A 26786-nucleotide genomic window follows, 5' to 3' on the forward strand; every position below is an offset into this window, starting at 1 on the left:
CTAATTTAAGTCCTCTTAAAAATTAAAATTACAAATTTAATTTTGATTTAATATAAAAATTTCAGCATTCATAATACTAATCAAAATTGTACCTATTTTCAATCAATTTAAAAGTAAAATAATATTTTTAAAGTAACCAGATTGAAATAAACAATAATCTTGCTATCTTGAAATCTGAGGTAAAAATAATTAATATACATGATATTTGCATTAATCTATATCTTGATAAAAGCTTCATTGATATATAGCCGCGTATTTGCTCTTCTTTTGCCACCAAAATACCATTTGTTAGCAAAATCTACACAGCCGTGATCATGGAAGAGCATATTTACATAAACACAAGTAGCACCGTGTCGAAGAGAGAAAGAGTAAGTGAAAATATAATTTACACACAAAATTTCCTCTATAATTTGCGTGTTTTCAGAATTTCGGTTACTGGCTTCTCTCAATTGTGCTCTTCGTATGCGGTCAGCATCTGCGAATTCCACCTGCGACGATCAAATTGACGCCTTTCTGGAAATGCGTGCACACCGTCCATTCGGCACTGGTCCTCCTCAGTCTATTTTTCTTCGTTTCAGTCGCAGCTGCCGCTCTCGTAGAGCACCTCGGTAATTTCCAACACGCAATCTTCATAGCAGCTGGCTTCATGGGAGTGCTCGAATGCCTCATAAGAAGTGTTTACACCACTTTGAGGAAAAATAAAATCGAGCAAATTGCCACAAAGATTCAATTTGGATTGGATGAACTGGAAAGCTGTGATACAAAATCGTTTACCAAAAGACTCTCAAAGTACACATTTAAAAAATAAAAACAAAAAAAGGTTTTTAAGTAAAAAATATTTTTTTTCAAAGGATCATCTCGGCGTTTCTGGTTATACTGCTCTCATTTTTCTCCGTCGCCTTGATTTGCAATTTGATAACCCTCTTTGCCAGAATTGAAGCAGAACTTGCTTATGACGGACGTGATGTTGATACAGCGGTGTCGTTTAAAATATTCCGAGCATTCATCGATTTTTGCGAATTCTTTAATTTTCGCCCATCAAACCTCCAATCTGAAATTTTTATGACATTTATGTATTCACTTTCGTTTTTGTCAATCTGCCGACTTGTTGTTTCAAATATTCTGTTCTGCTCTTGGTATTTAATAATAGCCAAGATGTACCAGCAATTGACTAAAAATTTCACAAGGGCCTTATCCACTGAAAAGAGCCTCAGTGACTGGATCAAACATCACTCAAAAATAACCGAGTATAAATTAAAGCACTCTAGAGAAAAAAAATTAAAAAGGGAATTCTTAATTTTAAGGTTAACAACGGAAATCAACAGACTAACAGCGCCCATTGTAGTGGTGACGGTGGTGTTTACCGGACTTCAAATTTCAATTACGGCATTCACAGTTGCTAAGGTATAAATATTATACGGCTAAAAAAAATTAAAATAAAACCAAAATTAATAGCGTTGGGGTGTGATGGATTTTGTTCCATATGTGGCATTCGCTGCTTCGTCTTTCCAACAAATTTTCATTTATTGCGTTCTAGGACAAAAAATAAAAACAAAGGTAAGTTAAATAAAAATTAAAAAATCTTAAAAAATGATTTAGCAAAAAATTCTAGATAATGGCTTTACAACATCAAATTTACAACAGTCCCTGGCTCGAGAGCAGCCCGGTTGAGCAAAACGCGGTTTTAGTGATTTACGCTGTGGCAAGTGACAAATTAAAAAGCAGTCTTCCCGGTTCCCCATTCTTTTCCATGTCCATGGAATTTTTCGCCACGGTTTGTTTTCATTCAACATGCATTTTAAACATAAATAATTTAAATAAATTTATATTAGGCTGTTGGCGCTATCTTCACTTACTTCATCGTTCTGATCCAACTTGGCTAGTGCGTATTAAGAATAAGACTGGATAATCTATTTATTTATTTTAATTGCATCACTTTTAATTCAAATTTAAAAAATTATTATAATTAAATAAAGTTTGCTATTATTGTGTTTTATAATTCTCGTTTCATTCATTAATATAAAAATAAATATTTATTCGTTTTATTGAGTAAGTAAAGAAGTTCATTTTTTCCTTTTTCAATGACCTAGCGTGGATAATATTGGAAGAAAAAAAATTGAGTACCCCGTCGTTGACAGATGGCAAGCTATAGAAAATAATTTTTCCTTCGTCAAAGATAAACCCTATCATCGATGATTACAAACAAGTTTGGCGGAGTGCATTTTTCCAAGTAATTGATTGCCAATTCGTGACCCGTTTGGCTGCTGACACAATCTTATTTTCGCCAAAGTTACTTGAATTTGAGGGTGAGAATTGAAATTTGATAATTGAAATTCGCTTTAAATTATAATTTTTTAGATGAAGTCAAGCATCAGTAACTCGGGGCTAAAATTGCTCTCAATTCTGCATGTATTTTGCGGACAACACCTAAAAATTCCACCAATGGACAGAAAATTCGGCAAATACAGCAAACTTGCTTTTAAAATTTACTCATTTTTTATTCTGATCTGCTCCACCTACTTCACTACTAGCGTAGGATACTACTGGTATCATCAGAGACAAAACTTTGAGCAGGTCATATTCTTTGCATCGGGATTTTTTGGGACTCTCCATTGCTTTCTGAGAATCGTCTACACCACCGTAAGAAAGGCCAAAATTGAAGCTATTTCTTCAAAAATCCACGTTATGCTGCACCACCACAATCTTTTAGAAACTGATACAACTAAATTCACCCAAAAGTTGTCAAGGTATACACCTTAAAATATATTTATTTTACATAAAATTCTACTTTTTCACGATAATCATTTGACTTTTTAGAGTCATCCAGGTTTTGGTGTTGACATTTTTCACCACATTTGCGGTAGCCTTGGTTTCCACTTTTATTACTTCTCTAGAGAATTTTGACAAAGTTATGGAAATGCTGAGGGAAAATGCGACCTACACTGGTGACAAAAACTTCATCACACAAGTTTATTATGAGACGTGGAAATCAGTTTGGTCAAACAATAAATATTTCAATATTCCTGACGCGGCCCTGAGAAGTTATATAAAAGTCACATCGATATTTATTTATGTATTATGCTACTTGGCAATTGGGAGACTTGTTGTTTCCGACGTGCTCATCTATTCTTGGTACTCCACAATTGTGAACCAGTACCAGCAACTGGCAGACTCCCTTCCTCAAGTTATGGCAGCTGGCGAGGACTTAAAAAAGGTTCAATATTGGATTCGTTACCACAGTCTGCTAAATGAGTAATAATCTTTTGACTTAAAAACAAATTTTTAAATAATTAATTTCTTAAATTAGATTGTTAAATGAGATAAATTCATTTGCCGCGCCTGTTGTCCTTGTGGCCGTAGTTTTTACTGGAATAAAAATAAGCATGTGTTCTTTTGTTATCTTCAAGGTAATTTAACATTTAAATATTATTTGAAAGTTTTAGATCAATTATTATTAATTTCAAGCTGCATGAAGAGTTGAGCATCGTGCCATTTATAGCCTTTGGAGTAACGTCGATGCAGCAAGTTTTGGTTTATTGCGTCCTCGGACAAAAGATTCGGAACAATGTTTTTAATAAATTGATTTTTTTAATATTCATACAAAAATGAATGATTTTTGTAGATTGCAATGATCCACAAAAAAGGTTACCGGTGCCCATGGACAGGCCATGAGCATGAGAAGAAGAAAGCGGCTTTAATGATTTGTATGGCGGTGAGTGAAAAAGCCGGACATAAATTACCAGGAGCGCCATTCTTCTCAATGTCTCTGCATTTTTTCGCATCGGTAATGCATAAATAAATACATAAATTTGGCAAAATAATGATTAAATATATTTTCAGATGGCCAGCGTCGTTTTTACTTACTTTGTTGTGCTGATCCAAATTATTAATTAAAATTTAGTTTTAAGAAAATGTTAATTGAGTTCAAAATTGGGGCAACTATAATTACATGAACTCATCCAAATAAATGGCAAAAACAAAAATTTTAAAACAAGAGAGAGAAATTTATTGAAATACAAAAGCAACAAATATTTTACTGTAATTTTTAATAAAATTGCACTGTTGCATTTACAATTAAAAAAACTTTGAAAGGAGGGTTTAATTTTAAATTCCAAAATTAGCCTACCAAATATTAAATAAATTATATATTATGTTAAAAAATGTCATGGGTCATGATACTCAATACTCGTGATCTCTTGATAAGATCGGACGAGAAAAGCAATGAATTGATTTTCTAAATGTGCCAACCAAATTTCTGATAACGTTTCATGATAATATGAATGACGAGTCAATAAATCACACCCTTTATTTACGAGCTTTGCTCCAAACGCCACCTCTGATTGCTCTGACTGAAACACAGTCAAGAAAGAAGCTTACAAAATTTAGTTACTTGGTCTTTAAAATTGAATTAAAGAAACGAAAAGGTGAGAAAGAGACGCAATTTTTATTTTTCTTTAATTTAATTTGGGATGAATTCCAGAATATATTTTTTCCTATCAATATTTATTCTATTTCAAAACAGATGGAGAATCGAAAGCGATATTTTGGATTTCAACTACTGAAAGTTTTGCTAATTATTTGTGGACAGCATTTGAAAATTTGCTCCGATTTTGAGCCGAGATCCAAATTGGGGAAGTTCATTTTAAAAGTGTATTCCACTTCCCTGACCATCGCAACTTTTGCCTTCTTCGTTATTGGTGTTTTTGCACTATTCAGGAACCTAGGCAACTTCAAGAACGCTATTTACCTTGCGGTCACCTTTCTGAGTTTCTTCGAATGCTTTATGCGGTTGGTTTACACTGCGTGGAAGAAAAAGAAAATTGAGTCGATTTCTACTCGGCTCCGTTCCATCCTCTACACTAGCCAACTTGACACTGGCGAATTTGCAAAGAGCTTGGCAAAGTGAAAATTTATTAATGAATTAATTAGTTCTTTTTAATTTTTTATTTATTCTAGGGTTGTGGCCTTCCTACTGATTTTTCTTTTTACGACGTTTGGAATTTCCTTGCTTGTGGATTTCTTAACCATAATAAGCCAAATGGACAAACTCTACGACAGCATTAGGAATTTGACAGAAATCAGTGAAATTGAGAAGGCTGTCGCGAATAATAATGCATCAGTAGAAGCAACCAACGCGTGGTCCTACGTTGCGCCGCTATATGCAATTTGGCCTTCATTCATCGCAGCTCGAATTTACGGGGCTATAATTTTTTCCGTTTTCTATTTGTCGTTTGGAAGGGTTCTAGCTTCAGACGCCCTTTTCTATACTTGGTACAAAATCATCATCTTCCAATCGAGTCGATCATCACAAGACCTGCCACAAGTTTTGGAAAACGACACGGGAGAGGAAACAAAACTTCAAAATTGGATAGAAAATCACCACTCGATAAACGAGTAAAAAATATAAAATGTAATTATTTTAAAGAATTTCAACTAATAATTAATTTAAAGTTTACTTGACGAGATAAATTCGCTAACTGCACCTGCGATTGTCATTGCTGTTGCAGCTGCAGGATTACGAATTTGCATTTTCTTTTACATGATTTTGAGGGTAATTATTTAAACTTTTAATAAGTTTCCTAATAAAAATTGAATTTTCTTTCAAGCTTTATGACGACGCAAATGTGGTTTCTGTTTTCGTTTACGGAATCACAGCAGCGCAGCAAATTTTCATATACTGCATTTTGGGCCAACAAATCAAGAACAATGTAAGCATCAAAATAATTCAAATAAATTAAATTTTTAATGAAAATATATGCATTTGAAGCTGGAAAATCTACATACGATTGCTCAAAAGGAGCTTTGGAAACAAACTTATGGCTCTGGTCGGCACGCGGCCCTAATTGTGTGCACCACAGCGGGTGACAACTTGAGCCAAAGCTTGCCTGGAACACCCTTTTTTCACATGTCTTTGCATTATCTAGCAACGGTATATTGCCATAAATTAAAAGCAGTATAAAAATTACTGTAATTAAATCCACAATTTTGCAGATCATTGGAGCAGTCGTGACTTATTTTATTGTTCTGATGCAACTTAATAAAGTTGATTGATGTCTTTTAAGAAGAATCAATTAATTAAAATGATTGTACAGTTAAGAATAATGTTAATTAATTAAATAAAAAATTAAAGCTCTTCAAGATGAATTACAACTTACAAAAACAAAGTTTAAGTCGGGTGAATCCAAGTAAGAAGAGAGTAAATAATTTAATAATAACTGTGCATATATTATTATAAAGAAAGAAAAAACCTTTAATGTTAAAGAATATAAATTAAATTAATTTTATTATCAGTTTTTTCCACTAAACAAAAGCCATTAATCAGAGATGCAAGAAAAATAATAAAAAAGCTAATTGATAATGAAAAAAGCAGACGGAGATAATAATTGTTTACAGGGGAATAATGAATAGAAAAGGCACAAGACATTCGCATTAGCCCCAATCAGCTCCAATCTGCTTGAAAGTGGCATCACACTAACAATAAAAGATGTTCATCAGCAGCAGGGTTCGAAATGTTGAAAAACCAAAGGAAAGCATCGAGATTGAGCTTCTGCCACAAAAGGTTTGCGCAGTTTAATTCTCTAATTTTTACTGAATTTTTCTATTAGGAGTCGCGCACAGAACATCTAAGTTTTGGGCACAAACTCCTATCGGTCATGCACTTAATTTTTGGACAGCATCTTCGAGTTCCACCACTTGACCGGAACCTTGGCTTATGTTGGAATATTATTTTTACTTTCCACTCCTCAGCAATATACGCCGTTGGAATTTTCTGCACCATTTCAGCCTTTTTTGCACTGAGAAAAAATCTGAATAATTTTGGAAACGCAATTTTTGTAGCCGCAGGATTCATAGGCTCCCTTGAGTGTGTGGTGCGACATGGTTACTCATTAATGCAAAAAAACAAAATCGAAATGGTTGTGGCCAAAATTCACCACAATTTGTACCATCAAAATCTTGAGACCGATCCCCTGCCCTTCGTCAAACGCCTTTCCAGGTAGTTTTTCGTTTTTTTTAGTTAAAAAAACTTTTTAAAATTAACTATATTGTTTTAATCTGCTTGTATTAAAAAATATTTTCCATTTTTAAATAAGGACATTTTCATTTTCCAGGGTTATAACTATTTTCATTGCGGTTATTGTAGTTGTCTTCGCCATCACCCTGGCAACAGGTTATATTACAGTGTTTTTGAAACTGGCAACTATTTTGGATGGCCTAATGAAAGATAATCCCCGAGCCGACGCAGATCAGTTCATTCGGGAGAGCAACTTTTCTGTTGAAATCAACGAGGCGTGGACTTACACAAGCCAAGTTTTCTATGTCTGGCGATCGGTGACTCTGATGCGAATTGTGTGTGGCATTATCCATTTCTATAGTTTCTTTGCAATTGGACGGATTATGATTTCGGACTTGCTTTTCTACACATGGTATAGCACTATCATTCATCAGTACCGTCAATTGGCAAAAGAGTTGCCGAAAGTGATGGAAAAACGAGCTGGCAAAGATAAACTCCAGGATTGGATTAACTGCCATCAAAGCTTGAATGAGTAATACGCAAAACTATCTTACAAAATAAAACTATTTTAAATTTCTGATAGGCTACTGAAAGAAATTAATTGTCTAACATCTCCAGTGATAGTTTTGGGCGTTATCACAACCGGGCTGCAAATTTGCATCTTATCTTTCGTCATGCTGAAGGTAAAATAATTCAAAATATGGTGACGTTCTCATAAAATTCATAAAGCTTTTCAGCGAAACAAACGTCTTTATAAGCCTGGTCTACGCGATCTCGACTTTGCAAAAATTGGTTGTTTACTGCGTCCTGGGACAAAAACTTAAGGACAGCGTAAGCATATTATTTGATTAAGGTTTTAATCAAAAATTAATTATATTAAACATTCAGGCTGATAGCTTGCACGCAGAGGCGTACAAAGGACCGTGGATTGACAATGCTGATGAAAATAATCAACACATTGCACTGATGGTTATGGCGTCAAGTGAAAAAAATAGAAGCTGTCTCCCAGGAGCACCATTCTTTTCTATGTCATTGGAATTTTTAGCCTCGGTATAGAGATTTAATCACTACGAACTGTTTTAAATTAAAATTGTTTTTATTCCAGATGGCAAGTGCAATCTTTACTTATTTCATCGTGCTGATTCAGCTTAACAAAAATTGATCTATGGCAGATCTATGGGTTTTTAAATGATGCCAGATGCAAATTCAAATGAATAAAGTTTACTGACCTCTTCAATTGAACCAACTTCTTAAAATAATTGTTTAATTAAAATGAAACAAAAATAAATAATTATAGTAAAAGAAGGCAGATAAATCTTATTATTGATTTTCAGTTCAAATCAAATAAAAATTTATTATTTAAAATTTTTTTATGATCATCTGAATAAGAAAAAAAAAATGATCAGGCTGGGAGGCAGAGTTGAGAGCTTTATTCTTGTGACGCGAAATAATGGAGATATCCCAAGGACACCATTAAAAAATGATGAATGATAAAGCTTATAGGTGCGGGATAGCAGATGGTGAGATAATTTGGAGGGATGAATGACTAATACAGGACGAATATTTTTAGCAATCTGTTCAAAAAGCTCATCAGAATAAGATGCTCAACTGCAGCAGAAATGGAAATGTTGAAAAACCGAAGGAAAGCATTGAGATTGAGCTTTTACCTCAAAAGGTTTTTAAAATTTATTCTCCGATAAATTTTTCTCTTAATATTTCTTAATAGAAATCACTGAATGACCATCAAAGTTTTGGGCACCAACTTCTATCCGTCATGCACTTCATTTTCGGACAACATCTTCAAGTTCCTCCTATGGACCGCAGCCTTGGCGCGTTTTGGAACATAATTTTTGCTTTCCATTCATTTGCAGTTTTTGCTGTCGCATTTTTCTGCACTGCCTCATCTTTTATGGCTTTTAAACGGAGCTTCAGTAATTTTGGTATCGCCATGTTCATTGGTGCAGGATTTCTGGGCTCCCTTGAGTGTTTGCTGAGAATAGTTTACACGGTCATGCGAAAAAGCAAAATCGAGACGATTGCGGCTAAGGTTCACTTCACTTTGTACCACGAAAACCTGGAAACCGATCCGTTACCGTTTGTTAATCGTCTTTCAAGGTTATTAAATTTTAATGAGATCAGTTTTGTATCATTGAAAATAATTTCTGTATTTTTAATAATTTACTAAATTAAAAATTTTGATTTAGGGTTATCACTGTTATGGCTTTGACTGCAGTGATCGTATTCATCATTTGTCTCACAACTGGCTACCTATCTATTTTTTGGGAAACGACAACGATTTTGGACAAGTTATTGCAAAATAATACCGCAATCGATGCAGATCAGATGATTCGTGAAAGTGATTACTCTGTTGAGATTATTCAATCGTGGGCGTACATTTGGCAAGTTTTCTACATCTGGCCTTCGGTTCTCATGGTGCGGATCTTGACCGGAATCGTCCATTACTTTAGTTTCTTTGCAATTGGGCGGGTTATGATTTCTGACTTCCTTTTCTACACGTGGTACAGCACTATAATTCATCAGTACCGGCAACTGGCAAAAGTGTTGCCTAAAGTGATGGACGGACGGGCTGGTAAAGAAAAACTCCAGGAGTGGAACAAGTGTCACCACAACTTGAATGAGTAATACTAATCAATAAATTGAATTGCATTTGATTTCTAATTTTATTTAAAGGCTGCTGAAAGAAGTAAATTCTTTGACATCTCCAGTGATAGTTTATGCAGTTATTTCAACTGGACTCCAAATTGGCATAATGTCATTCACCATACTTAACGTACAAAATTTAATATAATGGGTTAAGCAGTACTTTAATTATTTATTTCAGCTCTACACTGAATCAAATGCATTTGCGTTTACGGTTTATGCGATTTCTTCAATGCAGCAAATTGTGATTTATTGCGTCCTTGGACAGAAAATCAAGGATAGTGTTAGTTTTAATACAAATTCTAAAATAAGATTATTAAAAGAAAATATTTTAGGTTAATAATCTCAGCGCCGAGGCATACAAAGGATCATGGATGGATGATACTGGTGAAAACAAAAAACAAATTGCGCTGATGGTTATGGCTTCGAGTGATAAAAATGGAAACTGTCTCCCAGGAACACCATTTTTTTCCATGTCATTGGAATTTCTAGCTTCGGTGGATATTTTTTTGATTAGTAAAAACTCTTCTTTGATTAATATAAATTAAATTTCAGATGGCAAGCGCTGTGTTTACTTATTTCATAGTGCTGATTCAGCTAAACAAAAACTGAGAGTTGAAATAAAATCGACCGTTTTGGATTGTAAAAGCAGATTTATTTACGTGTTGCTTTTGGTTCAGTTTAAGCTAGAACAATAAACTTATTCGCAAAGTTATGTGCACAATTTTCTTACAAATGAGCCGTTCTAAATCTTAAAAGTTATTCACACCACAAATTAAGAGCGGGCGTTTCGACACCGAGAATCTATTGGAAAAGGTGCCAAACATCAACAGCGGACAAAAGTAAAAAGTGAGGCAGGTTGGACATGCCAGCAATGGAAAGTGGATTTGTGTTGCATTATGGCTAGTCTAGGGGTATGTTAAGGAGTGTTATGTTCTTAGATCAACTAGGCGCCTTGCTCAATCGTACAACGGCTCAAACTCCTCCACTTGCATGCTGGTATTCTCTGGTTTGACCTCCTCGTCACCCTGCCCACCATCGAAATCCCCATTTACCTCTGTGCCAGGTGGAGGCGGCTCATAGACATCCCTCGACTTATGCATCGACCTCTCCCCACCCCGTTCACCCTCGTCCCCTTCCTTACCTGTGACTGCGTCATCGTCCAATTCAGGCCCTGCTTCTCTCTCCAAATCACCTGGAGAAAATTGGATTTTTGGTAAAATTTGTAATTTTCTTTGAGAATAAAAAAAACTGCAGGGTTTTTTTTTATCAGAAAACTTACTGTCCATTTCCTTGGCAGTGGGTCTGTCTACTGCCAGTTGTGATTTCTTGTGGTCCTTACTCTTCTTGTCCCTGCTTCTGCTCCTTGACCTCTTCCTGCCGATCCTGCGCTGTTCCCTCCTCTCCTCTCTCTTCGGCCGCACTGGTGGCTTCCACTTGCCGTGCTGCTCAAAGTACTCCAAGTCCTCTTGCAGTTGAGCTCGTTTTGTCTCGATTCGCTCTAAATTGGTACAAAGTTAATAACTTGTTAAAATTTGAATTGTAAAGCCAAACTCACTTTCAACAAACTCCTTAGAGGCTTCAAGGAGTTTCAAAGTCTCAGGTGTGTGCACTTTAGGGCAATAAAAAATTGGAGGTTTGGCACTGGTGCGAATAAAGTTCATGAGATGCTTTTCTTGCTTCTCCCACTCCTCTTGCTGTTAATGCCATTTGATAGAGATGAAGTCATTTTCAACATGAGGCTAAATTTTCATACCGATTTGATTCTGTTGACCTTCTGTTCAATCTTCTTCACCTCAATCTGCTTTGCCCTGCGATCTGCGAACAATTCCTGTTTATCTTTGCGCATCTGTTCCTTCTCCAAACGGGCATTCTCCTCCAATTTCTTCTCAACAATGGCCTTCTTTTCCTCCTAGAAAATAAACAAATTTGTAGATTTAGAAAGATGATGACTTAATTTTTTAACCTTGTCTTTCAGAAGTGTTTCCTCCTTTTGGAACTTCTGCAATGTGCCCAGCAATGCTCCAAACATCCTTCTATTTCTGTTTCGTGTGAAAGGATTTCATTATTAGCACAATGAAGAAAATTAATCCAACTGAAGGTTCTACCTTGCTTTGCTTTTTTCATCTTTGCTTTGAGCCGTCAAAACATCCTCACGAGTTACGAGCATTTCTTTAGAAGGAATCACCTTCGACTGAAGAGCTCTCTGGAAATAAAATTAATCATTTATTAACAGAAACGAAAAAACAATGGTAAAGTTGTTTACATTTGATGGTCGCTCATCTTCCTCCTCTTCAACGTCAACATTTCGCTTAGACCGGAGTGGCACTCCAGAGAGTCTGGCAATGTAATATAAAGAGTTAGAAAAGATAAAACTTTAAAACCTATGCAGAAAAATTTTAAAAACGGTTCAACCTGTCACAGTGTGAATAGTGGTTTCTAGAAATTATCTTTGTTGTTATGGAATATGAAAATTGAGTTTATGTATGTATTTAATTTACCTGCTGAAGACACTGCCTCCCACAGACCGCCTTTTATTAGCTGGTGGTCCATCATCAGCATCATTTCCACCAGCATTTCTAAATCTACTAAGTTTTTCATCAGAGCAAAATTCTATGTTATTTGAAATGACAACAAATTACCTTCCCGGCGGGTGAACATTCCTGAAGGGTGCCTCCTGCCGACCCCCAAGGCTAACCACTCGTCTCGGTCCCCCAGTCGCGGGCCTGTCGAAACATTGAATAATTAATCTTTAAAAAATCAATCTCGCGGCCATCATTGTGCCGACACGACTGGAAAAGCAGGAAAATCCATGTCAACGTACTGCGTTGGAAGAGGCTCGTTGGGATCGCGACCCATAAATCGCTTTATCGTCTCGTCCACGCCCTTCAGCTTGGCGTTCGCTTGCTCCAGCTCGGCTTGGAGGGTGCCCAGAGTCGTGGCGATCTCCATTTCAGCCGCAAAGTCAGCCAGGAAAAGATGCAAATTTAGGAAAAAACACAAAGGATTTTAGGCTTCATGCACGCCCGTGTGTATACAATCATGGATTCTGTCACTCGGCCAATCAGAGCGCGTGCCGGAAATCACGCCTTCTGATTGGCCCAAATTTTCCACTACACCAAATTTGGCCACACCAAGGCGCCAAATACACGAGAAAACGTCTTGGTAAATTTGCTTTTAATAAAATAAGTATTTTTCTTTTATTATTAACAATTATTATTGTTAAATTTGCATGGAAATTAAAAAGAAAGTTTTCAAAAATTCAAACGTTTAAGCCCAAAACAGCGGCTAGTTTTTCTTAAATATCTATTTTCCTAAATATGAATTTAGTTATATTTCTATATCACCAACGCAGCGGCTCTCGCTTGTATCTAAATAGAAATATACGAACGAACCAATGGGAAGCGCGGAAATAAAAATATATGCTTTCCACCAATGAGCTCGCCAATAAATATAATATAAATATAATTATACCAGCGTAATAACAAGTCTCATTTCGTTCTTAATTGGTTTATGGAACTTTGCGTATTTAAACAATCGTTTGTTGTCTGCTCGCAACTCCTGGTAGGCATGAGCAAAATGTCCTAAAATGCAATTTGACAATTAAATATTACATTTCATTAAATTAATACGACGCTCTGCCTTGTTGTTCTCTTTTTTGTTGTTTATTCATAGCGTGCACGCTATGTCCGATTTTTTTACCAGATTTTCTTTTTCGCTTCAAACAGTGTTGAATTTCAAAATACACTGATGCTACCACTGATATAGCTTCGAGACCTGCTAAAGTTATGAGATCTCTCCGAATTTCAGAAACAGCGTTAAAATTTGCCATAATTATTAAATGTCCGTCTGCGAGTTTGCGGAAAGCAAAGTTGTTTTCACTCCATCCAGCCTCACTCAGCTGCTTTAAAGTTTCAAGAGTTGCCGCGCTAGGCGCTCGAGCCTAAATTTTTATTTCTGCCTCTCCCATTGGTCTGTTCTTATATTTCTATTTAGCTAATTTGGAATCTCCAAATAATTTGGACGGAGAGGCCTTTTCTTAAAATTTTATCCAAGAGCCAATCAGAGACCAGCTTCCTTATATTTGTATTTAACTAAATAGATATATAGAGCCGCTGTTTTGGGCTTTATTCTAAACAATTTCACATCTTAAATCCAGCCAAATCTAATCCCAGTCATGTTATAGAAGTCATTCATGTGTTGTCTGTACATGTTCTTCAAATGGTGCGTAATGCTCCACTCGATATTTGGATGTTTCAAGCTCACTGCTTTCATAGTTTCGTTCAGACATTCTGGTTCCGGTTCAGACTCGCTTGAGTACGATATGCAAGGAAACCTTCCAGTGCCGTTGATTTTGAATCTATCAGCACGCAGGTAATAGCGAATCTGAAGAAAAACCTGCAAGTCTTTTATGATTTTTGCAGGGTTGGTCACAAGCTCTTCCGCGGTGTAGATGTAAATCTGGTGTCTAGGAAAATACTTGAACCACGGTTTCAAGTGTTTAGCGTACATTCCTGTTTGAAGAACCGTCCAGTTCTCATTCATTTTTCCAAGATTTCCTTGATCAAAGGCGAACTCTCGGAATGGCTTGTAGAATTTTCCTCTAGCTTCTCTGCTACAAAGTGTGTATATTTGTAATAATTAATTAATTGTAATTGAAGTGAAAAATATGCTGAGAAAATTACTCTGCCATTTCAGCATACTCGGAAACCGCTCGCTCGATCGGGTCTCGAACGCCCAAAATTATTTTCGCGTCCGGTCTCGCTTTGAAAATTCTCTCAGGCACAGCCGGATTTGTAAAATAAGAGTTGCACCGTTCAATAACTTCTTGATATTTTGTGCTTAGTGGCATATTGCTCCTGTAATTAATTTATTAAATTAATTTATACTTTTTATCTCATTAATATATTTTCAGTATAATTTAAAAAAAATTAATAATTTCTTTATATTTTCCTCTTACTTGTACCAGTCAATTCCATTTGAAAAATACTTGTCAAAGTAGTGAATCTCCGTTTCTACTATTTGCACCTCCGGATGAAGTCCCAAAAAGTCCATCAGGGCAACAGTGCCGCATCTTGGAGCGCCAATCAAGTAGGTCGTAGGGAATTTTTGAGTCCTATTTTCTTCTGAATCGTTATACTCATATTCCTCAATTGGACTCTCCATGTTGACAATCAGGTCTTCTAATTTTAACTTTTTTGATAAAATTCCCCTCGCGGTGAGAACGGCTGACCGAATTATTAGGTTGTAGTAAATTAATCCAAGCAACAGCACACAGTAAAACAAGCAGTTTCGACTGTTCTGCGTCAACTTTCCTCTCCTCATAGCGTTTATCCCACGGAAAATCAATATCACAATAATTCTTAACATTTTAATTAAAAGTAAAACTGAACACACTACAGCAAATTGGTAGACACGTATCACACAGGCCGATGACGCGACGTCGATACCGACCGGCTGTTTTCATCGTCACGGTTGGAAGATCTTGCGTTTTAATAATAAATAGCGCCAAGCATCGGTCGCTAGCCCATTTACAAAAATGATTGCCTAAAATTTTCATTGAAAATATTATTCTGTTAACAAGGGCTATAAAATGAACAATCAATCAAGTTTGATATTTTTTTAAATACATATTTTTATTTACTAAATCCTGTTATTTTAATTTTTTTAAATAAAAATTAAAAATCATCATCGCTCAATTCTTGTGGTTTTGGGGCAGAGGGCCCTCCGGACACAGCTGCCACATTTGCTGCCATCTTATCTCCAAGGGGGATGTCATCATCGTCATCAGTGCCCAGGTCAGAGTCTTGACCCCCGCCTAACAAGAGGTCAGAATCGGATCCTAGTAAACTAGCACTGTCATCTTCGTCGTCCTCAAGACCTGCGCCAGTCATGCTGCCAAACACCTTGCGACCGGTTCCTGGAACTTTTTTTATTTATTTTAAATGAAATATTTTTGTGTTAAATTATTATCTTTAACCATCCATTCTTGAAGGCGTTTTCATTGGTTTATTTTCATCGTCCATCATGGTTAGATTGTCCAGCGAGCTGTTATCCAAAAACTTCATTTCCTCTTGCGTTTTTGAAGCCTCGAGCAATTTTCTTACCGCAGCCTAAACAAAAAAATTATATTTTGAAAATATAAGATGTACACAATTTACAATTTGCTCTTGGTGCCGACGTTCTTCAGCTTGTTCGACCTGCGTTTTTGCTTGCTCTAAGTATGTTAAAATTCTGTGTTTTATGACGTATTCCTCCCACAGAACAGCAAGTTCACTTTCCAACTTCTCATACTCCTCCATAAACGCAGGTCTTTAATAGGATTTTTTTTGGAAACAATTATTACGATATTAATTATTTATTTATTTATTTTACCTTACTTTCTGCATTCCTTGCAGCCTCTTCTGCGTGCGCTCCAATTCAAGTCTCTTCTTTTCAATTTTAGCATCCAGTGCCGCTTCGGCGCCAGAAATACCCTGAATTTGCTTTTGAACTTCCTCCAATTCTGTTTTTGCGGCCTGCGTCTGCTCTTTTACTGCCTGTTCAGCTTTACTCAGCTCGATGTGTTTTGAGAGTGCAATTGTTCTATTTTCCTTATATTTTAAAAATAAATAAATAATTTGGTGCCGTTTTGATATTAAAGAACTTACTCTCAATTCCACTTCTTTGCCAAGCAGATCATAAAAATTAGCTCCCTTTGTTGTGATGTCAGATGCCAATTGGCGAGCCAATTTAATGTCTTCAATCTAATTTAAAAAAAATTAAAATATATTAATATCGTTTAATTTAGTTTTATTTTATTCACTTTTGATGAAATATCAATAGGGACGTAGCTGGCTCCTTCCTCGTCTTCATCGTTTTCATCTGATTTATCGCTATCTAATGCATTGTATAAAACCGTCACAACTTTTAGCAACTCTTTTACTGCATAATTATCCGCCTGGTAAAGTCTTTTTGTGTTTACTTTGATCTGAATTTTTGTGGCCTGGGCGCAAAAGGAGATTTTTTTAATGATTTTAATATTTTATCAATTTAATACTACCAGAGTTTCGGCTGAAGTGCGAATTAAAAAGATCCTCTGCTGTTCAGTTTCGTATGCAGAGGGAATTTGCACGTCAAACTTAGAAAGCAGCCATACCAGAATGTCTGCTACGAGCGGAAAGTTTGGCTGCCGAAAGCTTTCAATGGATATGAAGCGTGGGTACCCAAGCGTCCGCATCATGTCGGTGAAATCTGGAATAAAGAATTGCCAAAAGTTCATTGCAATTAATTTTATGCCTTACTTCTTAATTCAAAAAAAGACATCTTGAAATGCGAGGCTCAATGCATCCAGTGGCACGCGGGGACATTGATTCGCGCGCTTCAATTCACAAATTTTCCAGCAGAGGGCAGTGTTATCAGATTTCGACCAATCAGAACTGCCATATTCAAACGAGAAGAGAAGGAGAAAAACATAAACAACGCTGGATTTCTGATCGTTTGTGATCTTTCTTTTATTTTTCGGAAAATTGCTCGGACTGGGAAGTGTCAGGGCCTTAATCGTTTTTAGAAATTGCCTAAAACGATGGGAGAGCCCAGTGTGCCTGTTAAACGGCGCAAGGTGACTTACAAGAGACCGAATGCGTTGTTTGAGAAGTGGCTTGGAGAGTGGAAAGATGAGGCCAAAGAAAAGGGATGGCAAATAGCTTACTCTTACCAAAAGGTAAGAATTTATTTTTATTTTCTTTTTTTTCACTGATATTTGGATTTTGTGAATTAAACAGGCGCTCCAATCTCTTAAGAAGTACCCGACGCCCTTAAAAAGTGGCAAACAATGCAACATGTTGAAGTCGTTTGGTCCGGCATTGTGCTCCAAGCTTGACAAAAAGATCAAGGAGTACATTGCTGAGAACCCTGATGATACAAGTAAGAAAAAAATCAAAATTTTAAAATATCTTAAATAAAACGTGATTGCTTTTTTAATAGGATTTTCAACCGAAGATCCACTTCCTAAAGCGACGAAACCAACATCACCAAAAAAGAAAAAAGCAGCTGGAAATTCTCCAAAAAAGAGGAAACCAGCTGCAAAGAAAAATAAAAAAAATCACGATGATGAGGATGAAGACATGGATGACGATGATCTTCAACCTGCTCCAGTCGTTTTCATTCCTCCAGGCAATGCTCAAGTCAAATTGATTGTCGACTGCAGTGAAACTAATATGTTTGTAGACTCAAGGATAGTATCTTTTTTATTCTAAGCTTTGGTATTTCAGGACTACAAAGAAAGCTTCCCAAAAGAATGCAATGAAGGAATTGCAAGCTCAAAAAATTGCTTTCGAGATTCGTGATCTCAGCGTTGGTGATTTCATGTGGCTGGCTGTTGCCCCCAATGGCAGTGAGCTAGTTCTGCCTTATATTGTGGAAAGAAAGAGAAGTGATGACCTGGCCCAAAGTATCAAAGGTGACCGCTACCACGAACAAAAGGTTTTTCATCTTCATAATTTGCACTCAGATTTAAAAATCTAAAATATTTTAGATGAGATTGAATGCTTGTGGACTTAATGTGATTTACCTGTTTGAAGACACAAAAAGCTACATAGGTTTTCGTGAGGAAAGTTTATACCAAGCACAGATGAACACAAACATTCAGAGCAAGTTTTGTGTCCACACTACTGGAAGTGTCAAAGAAACAGTTTCATATCTAGCCAGTCTGACAAGAGTTCTCGAGAAGAAAATCAGGGTTGGTAGACACTTATAGATTCTGAAGGTGTTTAAAAAATGGGTTTTTTCTCAGAATAAGTGTATCAAAAGCTGTAGCAGTGACGACGAACCTCAGTATTCTTTGAATGGTCGCTCACTTTGTCTTCCGTCCTACAAGGAGTTCAAGCAAGGGTCTGCCAAGATTGAGGTATGTTAAAGTTGTAAAATTAAAACATGCAATTTGTAAAAATTTGGATTTGCAGAACTTCACTGTTCGCGAAATGTTTGCCCAATTGCTGCTCCAAATCAGTGGCACTTCTTGTGATGCTGTGTGTGCCATTGTTGAGAAGTACCCCACCCTCTCTCACATGAGGGAAGCCTTCGGCAGGTGTGACTCTCTCTTCGAGAAGATCGGACTGTTGACCGTGCTGCAGTATGGTTCTTCGAGAATGAGTCTCCCTCACACCGTGGCTAAAAAAATTGTCCAGTTCTTCACTGCTAGTGATTTCAGCGAATTGTGAGTTTGTCTATTTCTCCTAAACTCTAATTTAGTAATTAGCGAATCCCGGAATCAACGACCGGAACTGAAAGTTCAGAGATATCGTGCTGTAATGAAATAAAATTTCAATCGGTTTCATTTTCGTATCAAAACAAAACAAATTTATTTCACACAAATGAGTTTATTTACAATAAGAAATGACTGCACTCGGGCCCAGCGGCTCGATCGATCAACAAAACACTCTTGGGGTTATTTACACTCGGGGGTTCGCTAACGTCCACACTTTTTTTACATCAGCCTACTTCTTGTGATATCCTCCGTGGCCGCCTCCTCCGTTGCTGTATCCTCCGCCTCCGGAGTAGCTGTTTGCAGTCGAGTAGGCACCCTGGCCGCCCCCACTGTATCCGTGGCCGCTGGCGTATCCGCCTCCATGACCGCCGGCAGAGTTGAAATTGCCGTGGCCGCCACCGAGGCCACCACCCACGCCTCCAGCACTGTAACCCCCACTTCCTCCGTGGCCTCCGACAGTGTTGTAGCCAGTGTCGGCGTAACTGGAGGCGGCCGCGTAGTTGCCGCCTCCGCTTGAATAGCCTCCGTGGCCGCCTCCGGATGAGAATCCACCATGGCCGCCTCCAGACGAGAATCCGCCGTGGCCGCCTCCGGATGAAAATCCACCGCTTCCATGGCCGCCTCCGGCCGCGTAGCCACCATGGCCGCCTCCGGATGAGAATCCACCGCCTCCGTGGCCGCCTCCGGCTGATGCGCCGGCGTAGCTGCCGGAGAAGCTGCCCGCTGAGTAGCTGTCGCTTCCGCCTCCATAGCCGCCGCCGTAACCTGAACCTGAGTCTCCGTATCCACCGGAGTCACCTCCGTAATGACCAACGTCGTTGCCGCCCCCAAAACCGCCGGAACCGTGACCGCCTCCATGGCCACCTCCGTAGCTCTCCTTGATGGTCGGTACATTGCGGTGGACATGCTCGTCTACGTGGTGGACGGTGTAGATTTGTTTTTCGTGGTGGACGTCATGGTGCAGTTCAGGCACGTGGATTCGGATGTGCACACTGGAAATTGTTTTAGATTCATTAGATAATTCAATTAAATTTCTTTTCAATTTAAAGTTGTATTGAGAAATTTTGCCTATATTTAAAGCACAAATTGCATTCCTACAAGCAGCCTACAAGAAGAAGTGATTTGTCACTTCTTCCTTTGATTTTATTTATTTTCCATTATGCAACTCCCCTAACTTAAAGACTGAACGATGAAAGGAGACGATTCTTTATAGAGCAAACTTTTTACACCTAAAAGCAATCAAAATTAATTTATCAACAAAACACGAAGGAAGTCACAATCTGTTCATAATTAGGATAAAATATAATTCCACTCAAAGTTTCAATTTGGATTTAAAAGAAGTTATCTTTTTTCTTTAATATAAGATATTATTTGGTACACACGGAACCATTTTTTTAAAGAAAGAATTGCAAATTCATTTTTTTTTAATTGTTAATTCTTGAAATAATTAAACTTCGCTAAAATAAGCAAAAAAAATCATCTAGAAATTTCAGGAACAATCGTCTCAGTCTTTCTCGTTCAAATTAACCTCTATTTCAAACTCACACGTTGATGTAAAAACCAACATACTTAATTAAGATATAATACTCACTGTTCATTTCCTCCGAAGAAAAATGCTCTCGCAACTCCACACCAAGCCACAAGCAGCAAACACCCGAGCTGCAAAATGAGAACATTGATCGTTTAGAAAATTAACAGTCAATTACGAATCGCTTCATTAGTTCGTTCAAAGATTAATTTCGCAAATGAGGCACGCACGAAAACGCTGTCAACTCGCAATCAGTGCAAGTACATAATATAGAAGTGAAATCGACCAAGGCAATTTGCAGAATCACAGCGACCCATATAAATTTTGAAAAGATGGACGCAGCCGATCACGCGTGTGCCCACGAATAACATGCGACGACACCAATTAAATATCGGGTCGTGATTGACGTGCTCTCCAATTCGTGAGGTGCCCATTAGCGGCAATAAACTACAAAAAGTCCAAGTGAAAACTTTTTCGGGTTAACTGCGATGAAAGGTGCCGAAAATTAGTGTCTGCTCAGTGACCGTGGCCCTGGCGGCGAGATTCAAATTAAGCGAAAAGAACAAATCAAGTGGCACGAATCGGCCACCAAATACGGGGACGTCGTGTCCAGAGGGCGACAATTTTCTTTCTTCAAAACCCACGCAGGAAGGAACATAATCATGAAATAAATACATTATTATTACTGCTCGGATCTCCAAATATTCACTTTTGTTTTTGTGGAAAATTGGACGCTGAAGGAATTAAGAGTTTATGATGGATAGAGTGAAATTTCGATTGTTGTTTTATGTTTATTCCTCTCATTTTTTGCACAAATAATTGGGGAAAAAATCTAAATTAAAAAAAAAACTTATACAACTAGTAATGTCAATTTTTATGAATTTATCAATAATTCATCTAAATTTAAGGAATTTTATTTTTTTTCAATTTTAAGTAATTTAAAAGCAATTTACTCACGAGCTCGCACATTCTCTCTTCAAATGAAGCAATTACTCTGTTCCCGCCAAGTAATGAGGTAAATTTCTTTTAAAAAACGCTAACACTTCTTTGCAGCTCCAATTTGCATGGAGGTGCAATTAAGCGCAAGAGAATCTCTCTTTGCATTTCTTTCGTACTCCATTAATGCTATATACGGATAGTACAAAAACTGCGTGTGAACAGTTACACTGCGAGGAGGTTAATTACAGCAGATTAATCTCGGACGGCGGAAAATCAAAGTCAAGAGCTAACAAGTGAAATTGCCGGTGTGTGCATTCATTGTTGCAGCATGAGATCGTGAGAATAAAACTCTTTGCATCTTTTCTTTTCGCCAAAGATGCATCGTCTCGATCGTCATTAGCGGAGAAAGTATCCGCTCTTCACTTTGATTTTTCATTTCGGACCAAAGCTGTACGGAAAAGGAGAGCGAATTGAGAGAGATAACGATCTAGGATTTTACGCGTCGCTGACTGCGTTCGCGTTGTTTTTGTATAAATGGCTATCGTCGCAATCTCGCGGGCACGTGTTATTAGGCGCCTAATGCGTTTCGCGGTAAAAGTGTGGTGAGAGATGCGAAAAAGCGCGTGGACCACACACACTCACTTACGGCCGAGATGTGTGTGGGAGAAAAAACAAAAGAGAGTGTTTAAAATGCACTTTGGCAGAAGATGCACTATATAATTACGAAGACGTTTTTCTCACTTTTTCACGCGGTGGTCATTATTAAATTAGAGAGGAGAGAAGGTTGTTAAAAATTTCTAAAGCTTAATCACCACCGTGCTTTCCGCCAAAACTTTATGCAAATTTAATGCGCCTGAGAGAAAATGAGGCACTAGAGGAAAATTTGTTTAATTATTTGATCTCATTAACATCAGGAGCTAAATAGGACATCAAATATCAACAAAATAAATACGCGAGGTTAAAATTCTAACAACAAGAGGCTGAGAAGCAGACAAATTGTGAATTATAAATGAAAGGATGTGTTTAGTATCTAATTTAGAAATTTTATGGAATTATTCTATAAACATTAAACAATAGTCCCTCTGAAAATCTCTTAGCTTTATAGTTTTCAAAATTAGTATAATTGTTACGCGTCATGCGGAGTAAAAAATTATTATTTAATCATATTTTGAATTAAAATAATTTTAGCTTTAAAAGAGAATTTGTTATATAAAAGACCAATCATAATAGCAATAAATTAAATGAACCGTATTTAATCTGAAAATAAATTTTATTTATCTAAAATTAATTTAACGAAGAAAGAAAAATATACACACAGTTAAAAAATAAACAACATGTTAGTGATTAATTTTCTATTTTTAAAGTAACACCGTTTTAGATTAGCATTCAGAAGATTTAGACTTAATTTATTTTTCACCATTTTTTTAGAGTTTTCTATATAATAATCACAAGCAATTATTCTTTTATACAAATGAATTGAAATTGTGAAAAATTAAGAGGATAAAATTTGTTTCCAAAACCACATCAATATAGAACACGGATGATACTATGAGAAAAAAAAATCGTTATCATGCTTAATTCTTTTGAGTAACATTTTTTGAGCTATATATAGATTAATTCAATTCATGATTTGGATGGGAAATTAATTCGAAAAGCTACTCACAGTAAATTTCTGCCTCATGTCTGGTGATGTGTGGTGAACGTGTGTGCCGAGTTGGAGAAAGAAAAATGCGAGTAATAAATGAGTGCGTGTCTGTTATATATAGAGGAGTGCGATCCTCACCACTTTTTACACCGCAGCCGCGCTCTGTCCGGGGAGAGATTTCCTGTAGATCTCGTGTACATTATCATGCCGGAGAGAATGAGGAGGAGGGATCATCCGCAGCTGGACCGTTTTCCCTCATAGCTCGAATAATCAATTTTACTCCATTATTGTTAATTTCGTCGCGGTTCTAATTATGTAGCGAGCTATTGTGTTCGGCAGACTAATTTGGGAGAATATGGTAAGGCACCTGTCGTCTCTCTGCCGAAAGTTTCTTCGATGGGAAACTTGAAAGAGAGTGAAAATGAATTTAACAATTAAGAACAAACAGCATACGCAGCGGCTGTAAATTTGTTTGTGGATGAGAGCAGGCAGACCTACCGCAACTCTCCTATTTTATTCAAATGTGGCGTGGGAGCCAGATTTTGTATGCAGATTAGATGTTGAGGATAATTAATCAAACGAAAAGAACATTGTAAATCAGCATCCGAAGGGAAAAGTTCGTTTGTTTTTAACCAACATGTATGCCAGTAATTATTTTTAACTTTCGCTTTTTTCGTTTTATTGGGTTTTGATTGGGGATTTATTTATTTTATTATATTTACTGGAATATATATACTTTTAATTTATTTCGCATCTAACAAAAAGTGAATTATTTTTAGACACATTCAGAAGTCTCAAGACCTTATATTATTCTTTCAATCTATAAAATTCGACTTTTAAATGATATCACTAAAATCTTGTCTGGAGTGCAAAAAAATATAATTATATAAACAGCACAAATTGATTTTAAGAGTTAAATGAAATACTTTTTCTATAAATTTTCCATATAGTTTTTTTACTTCTTTAAATGTCTGATATATTGATTGATTCGAATTGGTTTTTTTTTTTGTTACTCTAGTTATAAATATACTAGAGTTAAAAAAACGCATGGATTTGTAATATTTTTCCGGGTATGCATCCAAAGAATAGACTGACTACAAAGTCGGTCAAGCGAGTGCATTCGTCTTGACGTAACATTTAGTGTACATTCGTGACAATGGCCTTCAGCTTTTGGTCATGACTGACCAAGCCGGCGATTTTAACAACAATCGCTGCCGCCGCTGAGAATTAGCTGCACTTGGAGAAAATGGTTCATAATGAACGCAGTAATGCAGATGAAAGTAGAAGGGGTCTTTATCAGGATCAGCATACCGCAGGAGCGTCCTGAAAGTGAAGGGCGCAGCACCAACATCGCTCTCGTATATAATAATTTCTCTCTCTCGTGATTCCCACTTTGAAATTCATCTCGATTTTTTGATTACATGCAGAGCAGACTGGTGTGTTTTAATGGGCGGCATGACCAGAGGAAAGCTTAAGTCCAATCTGCCGATTTGATACGGTCACTGATCTCATTTTCTTTAAATAATAAGAGTGCAATTTGCGAATGTGCACATGCATGACCATTGTCCAGTAATTTCATGTGCATAAATATTGCTACATCGCTGAATTTTTTAAGCAAACATACTTTTGTTCCAAAAATTTTCGTTAAATTCTTGACAAGTAAAGAGAAAAATAAATTATTTCAATCTTTTTTGCCATATTTTTCGATATTCTTGACCATATAAAAATTTACAGTTTTATGTTCGCTCGAAGTTAAATAATTTTTAATAGTGTCCGAAAATAATCATTTGACTCTAACAATAAATTTAAATTAATAATTGAAAGATTTCATCAAATACGCCAATCAATATTATAACTGAAAATATTTTGGTTCGAATAAAATATCTATTAACTGTCACAGCTAATTTTGAAAAGCAAAAATCACCAGCTTTCCCCATCCCTCTTTGTCTAACAAGAGAGCTGCATGTAATAATAAAAACTGACATATACTGGACACATAATTGGCACAGACATTGTCCCTCTTGTGAAAGTTTTTATATTTGTAAATAGTTTATGACGTGATGAAATCCGTGTATTACATATCACATGTAAAATGTTTAATCCTTAACTCCTAAATCATTATTTATTCATTTTCATCACTGTTGTGTCAAAAGCAGTACTTATTATTAATAAATGAAAAGATTTTGAAGGCAAATCTCCATTAGTCATTATCCAATTGTCTTGTTTTAGTCATTCCAGTGATTTTTCACAATTTCATTTTTATCATACTTATCAAACATTTTTTTTAGTATTATTTTGTTTACTAAAATTTAATCTCATTTAAAACTTCAAGGATAACTTTTAAGAAGTAAGATTATGAATTTACCATGCTACGCTAATTTTTCTACAAGTTAACACTTTCTGAATCTTCTTTTTGCAAATAAAACGCCTCTATTAATTAAAATTCCACGCAGTGTAACTTTTACTACAACCGCGTTGATTGACACGCAACCGGCAGTAGTTGTTGCCAAAAGATCCGCCAATTAAGCCGAATTTTCTCTCCTCGCCGGAGCGGATTTAATTTCCTATGTAAATGCGGCTCAAGATTTTCATGAAATCTCGAGAAAGTGTAATTGTCATGCATGTTGCATAAAATCAGCCTCAATCTGACAGGTCCATTGTGACCGAACACAACAGCGGATTTTCGGCTCTTTCTAGGAATGGGAGTTTTTTGCGTTACTACTTTCAGTGGCCGCGAGCTATTTAATGAAAGGGAAACACGTTTGTGCCGAATCATTCTTCCTTCCTCTCAGGAAGAGCTTCTAGTCGTAATAAAGCAGGGCTCTTGTTGTTGTGATGCTGGCCGACGACTCTCGCATTATGTGAAAACGAATGAAAAAAAGATGAGAGATCTGATCCCATATTTTCACCTTTCATTTCACATATGTGTAATGCTCTTGTAAAAAATAATACTTTACTGTGCTAGGTTTGAAAAAAGAAAATTTAACTCGATCATTATTTTGCTGACGCCCGAATCTAACGGTGAAGTGAAATATTTTAGCGAGAATTTTTACAGATGCTTTAATCATACCCCCAGGTGGTTTTTTCGAAATGGAAAGTCGCTTTAGTTACTTTGGTTTAATTCATAGTTTAACTCTCAAATATTTATATAAAAGCACGCATGAGGAGATTTGCAAAGTGCTGTACAATTTTTCTCAAGCTGCAAATGTGAACTTTCGTTTTTGTATAAGAATTAAGTTTTTGATTTGTTATGAAACGTGGAATCACAGTTTCAGTGTGAAGTGATTCCCACCATAAAGATAAAATTTTGATGCTTCCTCAATCATCTCATAACGCGATTCGAGACTTCTACATCCTTTGTTAATTAATGTAGCATCCTTTACAAAATAAAATGTTGTTAATTTTTTAAATTTAGAATCGAAAGGAATATAAAGTTTCTTTTTCCATAAAAAAATAATTAACAAAATACAAATTTTATCATTTATTGGGTTGAAAGCTAACACTCAGGGTGGATTTCATGAAAAATAGAAACTAAGTTCCTCGTTGCAAGAAAAAAAAATATAAAAATAAAATTGAAAAGTTGTTAAAGTACCGGCAAACAGCAGGTTCTTTTTGGGAGCAGCTGTCCTTTATTTATTTTTTTTCTTTTTTTTCCCTTCCAACGCGGAACATTTTGTCAATTTTTCATTTAATGGATCCTTAAATAATTTTTTTGCTAAGAATTTCTATATCCATTTTAAGTAAAATGTGAGTT

The 26786-nt window shown here is 36.4% G+C and overlaps 10 protein-coding genes across 18 annotated transcripts; 6 read left to right on the forward strand and 4 right to left on the reverse strand.

Annotated features, from left to right (window-relative positions):
- Positions 1 to 231: 231 nt before the first annotated feature.
- Positions 232 to 2075, forward strand: LOC132197400 (putative odorant receptor 92a). 2 transcript variants are annotated; one of them, XM_059620674.1, is made up of 7 exons: positions 232 to 368; positions 425 to 789; positions 852 to 1247; positions 1305 to 1404; positions 1456 to 1557; positions 1613 to 1774; positions 1833 to 2075. In XM_059620674.1, the coding sequence occupies exons 1-7, from the start codon at positions 315 to 317 to the stop codon at positions 1881 to 1883; spliced, it is 1230 nt and encodes a 409-aa protein (XP_059476657.1). In that variant the 5' UTR covers positions 232 to 314; the 3' UTR covers positions 1884 to 2075. The 2 variants fall into 2 exon arrangements, with proteins under 2 accessions (XP_059476657.1, XP_059476656.1); XM_059620673.1 differs by having other exon boundaries at positions 852 to 1404.
- A 33-nt stretch (positions 2076 to 2108) lies between these two features.
- LOC132197401 (uncharacterized) lies at positions 2109 to 4011 on the forward strand. The gene is made up of 7 exons (XM_059620675.1): positions 2109 to 2306; positions 2359 to 2747; positions 2818 to 3252; positions 3308 to 3407; positions 3466 to 3567; positions 3623 to 3784; positions 3841 to 4011. Exons 2-7 carry the CDS (start codon positions 2359 to 2361, stop codon positions 3892 to 3894), a joined length of 1242 nt encoding a protein of 413 aa, XP_059476658.1. The 5' UTR covers positions 2109 to 2306; the 3' UTR covers positions 3895 to 4011.
- Positions 4012 to 4184: 173 nt separating this feature from the next.
- Positions 4185 to 6117, forward strand: LOC132197681 (uncharacterized). Of its 4 annotated transcripts, none has more exons than XM_059621129.1 (7): positions 4185 to 4424; positions 4523 to 4902; positions 4957 to 5394; positions 5452 to 5551; positions 5607 to 5708; positions 5768 to 5929; positions 5992 to 6117. In XM_059621129.1, exons 2-7 carry the CDS (start codon positions 4523 to 4525, stop codon positions 6049 to 6051), a joined length of 1242 nt encoding a protein of 413 aa, XP_059477112.1. In that variant the 5' UTR covers positions 4185 to 4424; the 3' UTR covers positions 6052 to 6117. The 4 variants fall into 4 exon arrangements, 3 of the variants coding, with proteins under 3 accessions (XP_059477112.1, XP_059477113.1, XP_059477111.1); XM_059621130.1 differs by having other exon boundaries at positions 4717 to 4902; XR_009441891.1 differs by having other exon boundaries at positions 4185 to 4902; positions 4957 to 5410; positions 5508 to 5551.
- Positions 6118 to 6428: 311 nt separating this feature from the next.
- On the forward strand, positions 6429 to 8280 carry LOC132197577 (uncharacterized). Of its 2 annotated transcripts, none has more exons than XR_009441875.1 (7): positions 6429 to 6559; positions 6606 to 6994; positions 7110 to 7544; positions 7596 to 7695; positions 7750 to 7843; positions 7901 to 8062; positions 8118 to 8280. XR_009441875.1 is itself a non-coding variant. In XM_059620930.1 (7 exons), the coding sequence occupies exons 1-7, from the start codon at positions 6485 to 6487 to the stop codon at positions 8172 to 8174; spliced, it is 1320 nt and encodes a 439-aa protein (XP_059476913.1). In that variant the 5' UTR covers positions 6429 to 6484; the 3' UTR covers positions 8175 to 8280. The 2 variants fall into 2 exon arrangements, 1 of the variants encoding a protein (XP_059476913.1); XM_059620930.1 differs by having other exon boundaries at positions 7742 to 7843.
- Positions 8281 to 8602: 322 nt separating this feature from the next.
- On the forward strand, positions 8603 to 10325 carry LOC132197923 (uncharacterized). The gene is made up of 7 exons (XM_059621533.1): positions 8603 to 8687; positions 8739 to 9127; positions 9217 to 9651; positions 9704 to 9803; positions 9855 to 9956; positions 10009 to 10170; positions 10229 to 10325. The coding sequence occupies exons 1-7, from the start codon at positions 8613 to 8615 to the stop codon at positions 10283 to 10285; spliced, it is 1320 nt and encodes a 439-aa protein (XP_059477516.1). The 5' UTR covers positions 8603 to 8612; the 3' UTR covers positions 10286 to 10325.
- On the reverse strand, positions 10313 to 12732 carry LOC132197924 (pinin). 2 transcript variants are annotated; one of them, XM_059621535.1, is made up of 10 exons: positions 12498 to 12732; positions 12316 to 12399; positions 12175 to 12261; positions 11940 to 12012; positions 11782 to 11879; positions 11640 to 11715; positions 11430 to 11585; positions 11232 to 11370; positions 10956 to 11174; positions 10313 to 10868 (listed from the first exon to the last, which is right to left on the reverse strand). In XM_059621535.1, exons 1-10 carry the CDS (start codon positions 12623 to 12625, stop codon positions 10633 to 10635), a joined length of 1296 nt encoding a protein of 431 aa, XP_059477518.1. In that variant the 5' UTR covers positions 12626 to 12732; the 3' UTR covers positions 10313 to 10632. The 2 variants fall into 2 exon arrangements, with proteins under 2 accessions (XP_059477518.1, XP_059477519.1); XM_059621536.1 differs by having other exon boundaries at positions 12175 to 12258; positions 12498 to 12731.
- A 135-nt stretch (positions 12733 to 12867) lies between these two features.
- On the reverse strand, positions 12868 to 15095 carry LOC132197925 (heparan sulfate glucosamine 3-O-sulfotransferase 6-like). Of its 2 annotated transcripts, none has more exons than XM_059621538.1 (3): positions 14634 to 15095; positions 14359 to 14532; positions 12868 to 14285 (listed from the first exon to the last, which is right to left on the reverse strand). In XM_059621538.1, exons 1-3 carry the CDS (start codon positions 15041 to 15043, stop codon positions 13823 to 13825), a joined length of 1047 nt encoding a protein of 348 aa, XP_059477521.1. In that variant the 5' UTR covers positions 15044 to 15095; the 3' UTR covers positions 12868 to 13822. The 2 variants fall into 2 exon arrangements, with proteins under 2 accessions (XP_059477521.1, XP_059477520.1); XM_059621537.1 differs by having other exon boundaries at positions 12868 to 14288.
- Positions 15096 to 15351: 256 nt separating this feature from the next.
- Positions 15352 to 17022, reverse strand: LOC132198394 (clusterin-associated protein 1). The gene is made up of 8 exons (XM_059622409.1): positions 16957 to 17022; positions 16716 to 16906; positions 16479 to 16658; positions 16324 to 16419; positions 16049 to 16266; positions 15835 to 15985; positions 15654 to 15786; positions 15352 to 15599 (listed from the first exon to the last, which is right to left on the reverse strand). The coding sequence occupies exons 1-8, from the start codon at positions 16976 to 16978 to the stop codon at positions 15352 to 15354; spliced, it is 1239 nt and encodes a 412-aa protein (XP_059478392.1). The 5' UTR covers positions 16979 to 17022.
- Positions 17023 to 17114: 92 nt separating this feature from the next.
- LOC132197736 (crossover junction endonuclease MUS81) lies at positions 17115 to 18989 on the forward strand. Its single transcript, XM_059621246.1, has 7 exons — positions 17115 to 17375; positions 17437 to 17578; positions 17639 to 17873; positions 17926 to 18136; positions 18189 to 18392; positions 18447 to 18560; positions 18616 to 18989. The coding sequence occupies exons 1-7, from the start codon at positions 17238 to 17240 to the stop codon at positions 18871 to 18873; spliced, it is 1302 nt and encodes a 433-aa protein (XP_059477229.1). The 5' UTR covers positions 17115 to 17237; the 3' UTR covers positions 18874 to 18989.
- LOC132197737 (uncharacterized) lies at positions 18968 to 23169 on the reverse strand. Of its 2 annotated transcripts, XM_059621248.1 has the most exons (4): positions 23051 to 23162; positions 20512 to 20579; positions 19602 to 19912; positions 18968 to 19568 (listed from the first exon to the last, which is right to left on the reverse strand). In XM_059621248.1, the coding sequence occupies exons 1-4, from the start codon at positions 23066 to 23068 to the stop codon at positions 19150 to 19152; spliced, it is 816 nt and encodes a 271-aa protein (XP_059477231.1). In that variant the 5' UTR covers positions 23069 to 23162; the 3' UTR covers positions 18968 to 19149. The 2 variants fall into 2 exon arrangements, with proteins under 2 accessions (XP_059477231.1, XP_059477230.1); XM_059621247.1 differs by having other exon boundaries at positions 18968 to 19912; positions 23051 to 23169.
- Positions 23170 to 26786: the final 3617 nt, after the last annotated feature.

This window comes from Neocloeon triangulifer, unplaced genomic scaffold, assembly GCF_031216515.1.
Source record: "Neocloeon triangulifer isolate White Clay Creek 2 clone unplaced genomic scaffold, ASM3121651v1 ptg000012l, whole genome shotgun sequence".
NCBI lineage: Eukaryota > Metazoa > Arthropoda > Insecta > Ephemeroptera > Baetidae > Neocloeon > Neocloeon triangulifer.